Below are 10,301 nucleotides of genomic sequence, written 5' to 3'. Positions count from 1 at the left end.
GATGGCAAAGACCTCCCTCTGCACCACAGGGTGAAATGGGAAGCAGGAGTGAAGATACCTTTGTAAGGGAATGGACTGAGTAACAAAAGACACGTACTTATACCCATCGCTGGCAAAAAGACAAAACCTGATGTGGTTTATATCACTATGAAAAACTCAGTTAACAGTGAGCAAATTAAGACAGTTTCTTTCTCATGCCTAGAAGAGAATATAAAATGTATTGTCCTCTAACAATCCAAAGTTTTGTCCCCAAAGGAAAGTCATTCAAGTAGGGGAAAGGAGATGAAAGTTGAGGTCTTAGTCTGCACACACACACCAATGTGTCTGTTAAGCCAGGGGCTCTTACTCATAGAGGAGCTTCACTGGCTAGTTTGGGTGGGTTTTGTGGAAAGGGGCATGCTAGTGGCATTGCTGTTAGATTCAGCCATTTCTCTAGTAGATATGCTAGTTGTTGGTTTAGATTAGAATACTGCACTGAGAATAAACCCACAAACAAACAAAAATAACCCCACCAAATCTTGTGTTGCATAAAGAATGGGAACCCTGGCCATTCACCCAAGTGTTGCCAAGATCAGAGCCTTGGCCTTAGGGACACCACCTGATATTCTAGTACTAAGATGGAACCTTATGGGGAAACAAGCCACCTGAGGGGGGATGGACACTGGTGCTTGAACTCAGGAACCATGATAAGTGGGCCCCAAATATGGGCAAGACTGCCAATATTCTTGGACAGCTAGGAAAGCCTAAGGGACACCGTTCCGGAACTATAAATAGCAAGAACAATTCAGAAAAGCTAAGATGCTTCATCTTAAAGAAGGAAGTTTATTAGACAGATTCCGTGCATGTGTTAAAGGGTGGCAGAGAGTTTGCCATGATCCCTTCACTCTCTGCACTCTGGTTTGCCTGGGGTTCCTCAGCTTGCATATACCAGTGGGGGACAGAGGGACTGAGGTGAGGTGTGGACCAGGAACAATGCAAATGACCAGACTCACCAGGGACTTGTACTTAAAACTTGGACCCAGAACTGTGTTCAGCCTAATCACTTTTTCAAGGTTAGTTTTTAGGGTCTGCCTGCAGAGATGATCTCAATCAGCATAGACAGAGGTGGTGAGCATGTAAAAGCTACCAGAGCTTTATTATTCAGTCTCTGGTTGTTGGGGGTTATTCTCTTTAATTGGGAGTACTCACTGGCTACATCCACAGCAGAGGTCGCCTCCTGCACATCACACACAAAGGCATTGCTGCTGGGAGGCTGATGGGAGTCATGGAGACTGGAATGAGTCAGATACCTTTCATCCAGTGAGTCCTCCAGGACTTCATTCACTTCCTCCTGGAGCCCCCTGCTGAGCCTGGGTGGGGAATGGAGAGGAGGGAGGGTGGGGGGCAGGCAAGACAGGAGATTAAACTAAGGCAACCTGGAACCACAGCCTCACAGCTGGTCCTGATCTGAAGCTCATGGAAGAGGCACCAGAAACCAAAGGGGCCATCCTCTCAGAGAGAGAAAGCATAACAATCCACTTCTGACTGGTGTTACAGTGTGCCTAGAGTTGGGGTAGGAGAGACAGCAACAAGTGTTCAGTGTACTGACCTCATAACGCGGATGAGGAAGTAGACTCAACGACTCCTCTAAAATACACTCTGACACACCGGACACACAGAGACCTATAATATTGGCTTTAAAATGCTGTGGACAAATTTTATGTAATAGTATATGAAGGAGTCCATTGAATAATGGCTCCTGAGGCAATGTAACCTCCTAGGGCTCTTGCAGCTTTTAGACCTCTCTCTCTCTCTCTCTAAATGTTTGATATGATTGACTTTATTTTTCAAGATATTTCTGGCTATGAAACATCTGCCAACATATCTCAGAAAATTGTGCAGAAACCAGATAGGCATCTCACTTTAGCTTTTAACCATGCAGGTTTTTAGAAAATAGAAACCAGGGATCTCTGGCTGGTTTACCTTTAGGTCAGACTGACTCTAGTTAACTTAACTTGAGGAATTACTAAGAAATGGTAACTAATACAAGAACTGCAAAGAGAACAGAAAACATGGATTAATAGGACATATCATTGTATGATGAACGAATGAAATAGGTACAATCAGCAGTTTCTGGTTTCTCCTGGATCTGGGACCTTTGGCCTCTGGGTCTCTTGCTTCTGGAATCCTCTCTAGATTTCACCGTTCCATTATCAGTCTTTTCATCATTCAGAGTTACCTGGGTGCCAGCGGCTCCTGTCCGTCTTCATCCTTCCTATCATGATGATTTCCTGTGAACCAAAAATAGAGACAGCTAGTAGGAAATTGAGCCTGTCCCATTTCATGCCTTACAAATACAAGGGCCTATCTGACAGAGCCATAATACCCTACATGTTTGTTTTTTTTTGTTTTTTGGGGTTTTTTAAACTTTATTTATTTATTTAGAATTTTAGAATTTTATTTATTTTTTTATACCTACATGTTTGTTCACAACTCTCTGAAAGAATTATTCCAGGAGGGCTCAGGTCGTGTCTTTAGAGGAGTAGCCTGGCAGGCTTTCCTGAGCAACACTGAGCACTGTTGCTGGTGTGGTGAATCGTCCCCATGATGTCTGCTACTGAATCCAGGCAAAAAGTTTAAAATGTCCTGTTCCCCAGCACACAGGATACTTGCCCAGCTGTATCCTATACTTCTTCAGCTGTAACCTTCATTTCCCCCACAAACTTGGTTGATGGACCATGGTTGTGAGTCCCATTATTCCTCTCACACAGACCCTGCAGCAGCCACTGAGGAGTAAATACTTTAGAAGAAACCACCTGTTTCTAAGCAACTGACTGGACCAAGGGACCTCTGCATGCTGATGACTGTAAAGAGAATCTTCCCTTCTTTTCCGTTTCTTTTTTTTCCCTCTCTTGACCCTGCTCAGAGACCAGCCCAGTTGCAGAACTGTATTGTCGAGGCAGCTGAGCAGGGACCTTAACCACAAATGAGAATCTAGCTCTCTAGTCCAAAAGGGACCTCTTGTCTGAAAAGTGTGAAGAGTGTCCCCTCTTTTTTTTTCTTTCTCAATTTTCTTGCCTCCTTGCACTTAAAGTAGCCCCAGTCATGTGGAACTGCAAGACAGTGAGACAGGAGAAACGACTGAGAGAACCCAATCTTTCTGAACAGAGAGACTTGGAAAAAGGACCCTTGGGAACTGGAAAGTAGGGAAGAAATGCCAGAGAGGGGAGAGGCTGGAAAACTGTCTACAAACTGTCAAAAATCCCAGGGCTCATCCCCAAACTGAACATGTGTGGAACAGACCCAAGGAATCATGGCAAAGGATTAGAGATCTGAATTACCATATAAAACACCAGCTAGTGCAGACTAAACCTAGTGACATATTTGCTGGACTGACCCAAACAACACATCAAAGGCCCTGAACACTAAACTGACATTGGAACTACTGCCCATAGAAGGTGAGACACAACTTGCAGTCTGAACCTAGAAGGGGTTGATTACCCGCTAGGAAATAATTTCCAGAGGACTTTAACAGGACCCAGTGTCTCAAAATATAATGTTCAAAATGTCCAGAGTACCATCTAAAAGTACTCAACATAATAAAAACATATAATCATCTCAACATATGAATGAAAAGCATTTGACAGAACTCAACATCAATTCAAAATAAAACTCTCAGCAAATAAGGAACAAAGAGGAACTTCCTTAAATAAGTTGAAAGGTTTATTTAGCTGTACCGTGCCTGCTCATGTCTCTGTTAGGAGACAGTTTCTTCTCTGATGTCCGCAGTCACCATCATAAAACAATAAGTAGAAGGTTTGTTTGTTCACTGAAATACGGATAAATGAAAGAAAACAAACAATAGCTCAACTTGATGGAAGGCACTATGATCATTAATTAGAAAACTCAATATTATTAAAAATGTCCATTCTCCTCAAACTTTTCATAGATTTAAAGCAATGACACTCAAAATCCCAACAGGATTTAAATAGATAATGACAAGCTGATTGTAAAATCTACATGGAAAGGCAAAGAACCTTGTTTTAGGCAAAGAGTTCTTAGATAGAACTACAAACTTATGGTCCATAAGTTGGACTTCATCAAAATTAAGAAATTCTTCTTTTTGAAAGGGAGTTAAAAGAATGAAAAGATAAGCCACAGACCGGGAGAAAATACTGACAAATCAAATATCTTATAATGAATTGTATCCAGAAATATAAAGAACTCTCAAGACTCAATAATAGGAAAACAAACAACTCAACTTTAAAATGGACAAAATAGGTGAACACTCACTTTTCCAAAGATATTTGGATGGTCAATAGGCATATGAAAAGATCCTCAAAATCATTAGTCAATAGGCAAATGCAAATTAAAACCACAATGATAGGCAACCACACACCTATTAAAAGACAAAAAGCAAAAGAACAACAACCTGAAAATATCAAAAGCTGGTGTTGGGGAACAGTTGGAATGCTGACTCATCACTAGGGGGAATGTGAAATGGTATAGCCACATAGGAAAACAGTAGGGCAGTTTCTCTCTCTGTGTGTGTGTGTGTGTGTGTGTGTGTGTGTGTGTTACCAAGAAACGTTTTTATTTTGCTTGCAGTACCTTTTTGTTAATTGCACACAATCATGTTTTGTATTTGCCATTTAATCATTATCACACAATCCTATTCTGAAAGACAAATGTTCATTAAAAATGAAGCAAAAATGAAAATTCACAACCTTGATTACCTAGAAGGCAGTGTCTTATAAGTTAAACATACACTCACCCTGTGACCCAGCAATCTCACTCCTAGCTATTTACCCAAGTGAAGTGAAGTGAATTCTCACACAAAAATCTGTATGTGAATCTTAACAGCTATTATTCATAATTGGCCCAAACTGTGGATGAACGGATAAACAAAAAGTGGTACATCTCTATAAGGGAATAGTACTCAGCAATAAAAAAGGAACAAACTACTGATACATTCTGGAGATGAAAAGTCTAAAGGTACAGAAAACAGACCCAGTGGTTGCCAGGGACTGGGTTTGGGGAAAATGGCTGACTACAAAGAGGCACAAGGGAACTTTTAGGAGTGATGGAACTATTCCACATCTTGATTGTGGTGGTGCTTTTACCACTGTATGCATTTTTCAAAACTCACAGAACTGATACTACAATGGGTCATTTTACTGTATGTCAATTATCCTTAAAAACCAAAAATGATTGGATGGCTGCTGCCTCCTGGTCCAAAAGCCTGTGATGAAGGAGGCAGTTGTAACAATGTGGCCTCCAGCCCCGTGTATTCTCCCCTGTACTCGCCCCCAGCCAGTCCTCACATTGTCATGGTCCCCAGAATGTGAGGTGAATGGCAGGTGGAGTGTAAGCACCTGACAGTCCTCTTCTTTTAAAATTGTAACCCGAGTGCCTGATATTATTACTGATTCCTGAGGCATCCACTTCAAAGACAGCTATCTCAAAGAATCACATGCGCAGCTACAGGACTAGATGAAGAAGCAGGCTGCCCCACGTCTGGAGTTTCTCTTGATTTAGAGATCCCTGGTTGATTTAGATAACTGGTGTTTGACCGCTTGTTTTTCTTTCCTGCACTTTAATTCCCCCTCTTCTGTTTTAAATTCACAAATAAAGAGTGAACCCACAAAACCCTAGGCACCCCAGCCTCAACCCAAGTTAAGCAGAACCACAGGCCTGTGCTGTCTCCCTCTCTACCCCTGACCTCACTGGGTGGCCCTGGGGGAACCGTGTACCCTCCAGGAAGTGTGAGTAATACACCTCATGTTTTCCAAAGTTCCCTGATGGTTGTTGCTGAGGTGTATCTTGCAGTCATAATAAGAACCACAAGGGTTGGTCCAGCCATAACATTGGCTCCAAAAGGGGAAATGTCTGTGGGGGCTTGCCTCGGGCCCAGGGGAGGACCCCCAGGTTTTTCTAGCTGACAGCATCACTATCCTTTGGCTGAGACTGGCACAAAACAGCAGGACATCTGGCTAAAAAGTCACTCTTAGAGTCGTGGAGGCACGGAGTCTTATGTGAGGCTAGGACCTTGGGAGGAGCTAAGGGTCCTCAGAACCTGTAAGCCAACTTACCAGTGGTGAGTTTGCTGGCAAGTCTCTCTGCCAGCTGGCTTCCTTGGGCCAGTAGCTCACAGAACCTCTGTCTCTGGTAGTAGGTAACGTCAGTGCTCCTGAGGAGACTCTCAAAAGACTTGACTGTGTTCTTTGCGTGCTGCATGAAAAAATAACAGACACCTTTCCCTTCCTGTAGCTTCTGTCGTAAGTGGGTCAGTTCTCGGGCCTGAGCCTGAATTAGGGAATCATATCTCCTAGAGTGGGAAAGAAAAGTAAAATGTAAAAGTGAAAGCCATGAATGATAAGTTATGGGAATTTCAGCAGAGATATCTCTTAGATTACTCGTAAGAAATTCCCCATGTTGAATTCTCGTGCAGGTTGTGTGCCTTGCCTGTGACAGAGGGAATGACTAAAATAGCATTGGGTTTGTCTCTTTCTTTTTTATTATTTTTGCTTTAAAAAGAAGCCCTTTCAGTTCCTCACTTCAGCCCACATCCATTTCAATGTCATATGCATCATCAAGCATTATGCAGAAAGTGTGTGTGTGGGGAAGTCAGGTACGGAAGTATTGGAAAGATACATCTGATATTAATTGAAAGGATGAAAAGAAAAATCAGTGAGAGGGTCGAGATGAAGAGCATTCCTTTGCATGACAAGAAGATAAGCCGTAATTAGTAAGGAGGCACTTAAGAGTAACAATTAAAATTCTGAGTAACAATTGCATTACTCTGTGTGGGATTTCACAGTTTTCTAATTATTGTACAAACATTTCTTATAGATTCCAATCTAGAATGTGAGCTCTGTGAGGCTGGAGACAGTGCCGTGTTACCCAACTTACAGTACACAATAGCGTGTATACACCCAAGCAGGCAATCAGTTAATACTCAGAACCACGTAATCCTAATGCTAGACTAGAGGTTGTCATCTACCCCATCTGATGCCTGAATCTCCTCACCACTAAGTGATCTTCTACAGATTGTCTTTCAAACTCTATTCCTTAGAGTTCCTATAAAGTGTCAGAGGAGGTTCCTAAAAGGCAGAGACCAGGGAGAATCAGGGCTCCAGACCTAGGCCTCCTTCAATCAGGTATCTCTGCTTTAGTGGGTCTTACACAATTGAGCTTCTCAGATTTCATTTTAACCAAGGTTAAAAGACGTCTTAAATGCCACAATCTACCCTATGTTTGAAACTCTCTAAGGATGGGCAATGCTGGTCCTTGCAAATTAATAATTCATTTTCTAGGCAACAGCTGCTCAATTATCTATCTACTCAATGGCCCTCCCAGTTAACACTCCACATAGTCTGATACTTGGGGGAAAAAAAATCAAAGTTGGGGAGGAGAAACATTATTATCATGAAAGGTACTTCGGAAAACTGGAAGTGAGGAGTGTCTCCTTGCCAGCCATGGCCAAGCCCCGGGCCTGTCCAGAGCAGAGGTCCTCGCAGTCCCCAGGCTGCCGCCACCCCAGGGGCCTAGTCTTACAGAGACCCAGCCCTGAGGCTGCGTAACCTGGGGCAGCCACCATCAAGAAGCCCCTCTCAGGCCTCAGGACTCCTTTGCCAGCATGGATTCCTTAAGTCGGGACTGCATAACTAGTAAAAACCAAATCTAATATTAAAAAAAGATGACAATCACCACACTTATAAAAAGTAAGAACAAATATAATAATTACAGCAAATATTTGTTGAGAGCTTCACATGTGTGTGAGAGGGTTCTAACCACTGGTAATCGTGCATTTAATCTTCATAACCCTCTGAGGTAGACACTGTTCGTATTTCCATTTCACGGATGAGGTAGCTGAGGTAACTGAGATGCTGGAAAGTTAAGTACATTTGCCCAAGGTCACACAGCTAGAAGCTACATTGCTAGTATTCCTACCCAGGCATGTGTCTCCATTTTATTCATATAGTATTTGAGGGAGAATCCAGAGGCCTAACTAGTCCACCATCCAGTTCCCACAGCCCCGCAGGCTGTCTTTGTCTAGTTCTGGGCCTGCCGTGTACGTGTCTGCCCTTCTCCTTGCACAGATTTGCTCTTTATTCTACCAGCCTGGGCTTCCCCACTTCACACACGTTCCCACACAGCTTCCTCCTTACCCAAGCCTTGCAGCCGGTCTCATCTTCTCTGCCAGCTCCCCCTCCTCAAACAGCACTTCCTCCTCCAGCACAGATTCAATGAGGTCTTTGTACTCTTCACACTCTGGGGAAACAGAGACGCTGCCTCAGGGGAAAGCTGGACAGGCTGCTGCGGTCACCGGTCACCGCCTTCAAAGGAGGAGGCAGGGTCCATCCCGGGGCAGATGTAACCTCGGTGCCAGGCTCCACGCAGGGATTTCCACATCTGATTCCTCAGCCTCCCAACTACGTGGCATTTGATTCCTCCCCATGTTACAGCTGAGGAAAGAGAAGCTCACAGCCAGGTATAATAACTTTCTCAAGATGATTCAACTGGAATGAAGCAAAGTCAGAATTCACATACCCTGAGTTCTGACTCCAAAACTTTACCAAGCCTTGCAGCCTCTTAAGTAGAATATTAAGCTGGGGCATGGAGTAGGAATTTCCCGTGTTTTGGGGAAGGCTCCAAGGACTGTAGGGCTGACAGTTGTCCCACACTGAGAGTGTCCGTAATCCCCCAGTATTTCAAAGATTTTAAAAAAATTTTTATTTATTCATTTATTTTTGGCTGTGTTGGGTCTTCGTCGCTGTGTCCGGGGTTTCTCTAGTTGCAGCGAGCGGAGGCTACTCCTCGTTGCGGTGCGCGGGCTTCTCATTGCAGTGGCTTCCCTCATTGCGGAGCATGGGCTCTAGGCCGGCGGGCTCAGTAGGTGTGACACACGGGCTTAGTTGCTCCGCAGCATGTGGGATCTTCCCGGACCAGGGCTCGAACCCGTTCTTAAACACTGTGCCACCAGGGAAGTCCCTCAAAGATTTTAAAGTTTATCTGGATACAAACTATGTAAAAATGTGCATGAAGGGAAAAAAGTCTGAAAGACATATGCTCAAATGCTAACAGGTGCTGTGTGTTAGTCTGGAGACAGAACTAATACACAGTGTTTGCCAAGGCCCTGTTCTAGTAGATTTTCGAGAATTATCATCCTGTAATCATCACCACTACCTGAGGAGGTACATACTAGTCCTATTACCATTACAGATGTGGAAACTGAGGCAGAGAGAAGATAAACAGCTTGGGTTTAAATCCAGGAAGTCTGAAGTCAGGGTACATGCTCTTAATCACTGCACTGTATTACTTTTACACGAAGATGTTGGATGATATCTTTCTTCTTCTGCAGTTTCAAAAAAAGCTGCATTATGATTATAATAACTGATACTAAAAAAACCTAATATTCCCACACCCCAAAGCTTGTCTTTTCACTTCTTTGACAAGTAGGCTTTAATTTCTACTTTTCAGCCCATGTCAGTAAGTTAGATAGAAAATTTTATCCCCCATTGGTTTATTGAAAAATAATGGTAGAAATTTGAAAGCAAACTCAATTTCAGTGTCAGGAAGAATCCTCCCCTTATATCCCTGTCCCTCTCTTGCCCTTGCTCCCGTGTTCCTCAGTCACTACAGCTCCACCCCTCCACTCTCTGTTACTGATGTTCTCACCTCCAGATATCTGTGGTTCACTTGGGAACAGAGAGCTTTAAATTCCTTTAAGGTAGGTGGGGTCTCCTATCACTTCTTTCTCCCTGAGTGCAGCTAGAACTGTGCTTTGCAAATGGGTGCTCATAAAAGTTTGAATTAAATCCTGACATGTTTAAGCCAACAAGGATCTGACACCTGTTCCTGGGAGAGAAAAGAAAGTTTAGTGCCTGAACCGAGATCTCAGCCGCTATTCCTCCATACAATCTCACTGCACACTTTACTCCTTTGTGCCTCAGTGTTTCCATCCTCTGCAAAATTAGGGTAAACTACCCACTTCCACCTTTCTAGGAGTATAGTAAGGATGAGATTTATTTGATTTGATTTGATGAAGAAGAGAAAAGAAAGTCTGGAGGGTGTTTAGGTGCTTGGAGGGAATATGGACAATCATTTATCACTCTGGTGACTGTGAACCCATAAGACTTACTGTATTTCTGCAGCTGGTTGGCCAGGGAGTAGGCAGTAGCTTGGGACATGAGGAATTTCTCTGTGAGGTCTTGAAAGTCCTGTTTGCTTTTTTCCAGCTGGGAGCGCAAGTACTGGTTGGTTTCCAGGATGCTCATTTCTGTTCTTGGACCAGAGAAAGTGGTGAGAGATACCGCCAT

At 43.4% G+C, this 10,301-nt stretch overlaps 1 protein-coding gene across 1 annotated transcript; it reads right to left on the bottom strand.

Annotated features, from left to right (window-relative positions):
* Window positions 1-1,400: 1,400 nt before the first annotated feature.
* On the bottom strand, window positions 1,401-10,301 carry LOC137761259 (neuroblastoma breakpoint family member 6-like protein). Its single transcript, XM_068538169.1, has 5 exons — window positions 10,124-10,301; window positions 8,151-8,253; window positions 6,072-6,307; window positions 2,219-2,270; window positions 1,401-1,446 (listed from the first exon to the last, which is right to left on the bottom strand). The coding sequence occupies exons 1-5, from the start codon at window positions 10,299-10,301 to the stop codon at window positions 1,401-1,403; spliced, it is 615 nt and encodes a 204-aa protein (XP_068394270.1).

The sequence above is a fragment of the Eschrichtius robustus genome, chromosome 3, assembly GCF_028021215.1.
Source record: "Eschrichtius robustus isolate mEscRob2 chromosome 3, mEscRob2.pri, whole genome shotgun sequence".
Lineage (NCBI taxonomy): Eukaryota > Metazoa > Chordata > Mammalia > Artiodactyla > Eschrichtiidae > Eschrichtius > Eschrichtius robustus.
This window is presented reverse-complemented; position numbering and strand designations above follow the sequence as displayed.

Bases quoted from the DNA above. Each gene is read 5' to 3' on its own strand.
- LOC137761259 (XM_068538169.1), bottom strand. From the start codon at position 10,301: ATGGCGGTATCTCTCACCACTTTCTCTGGTCCAAGAACAGAAATGAGC. The intron at 8,254-10,123 runs GTAAGTCTTATG...CTGTTTCCCCAG, and splicing joins CAACCAGCTGCAGAAATACA to AGTGTGAAGAGTACAAAGAC. The intron at 1,447-2,218 runs GTAACTCTGAAT...CATGAGCTTCAG, and splicing joins CAGGAGCCGCTGGCACCCAG to ATCAGGACCAGCTGTGAGGC.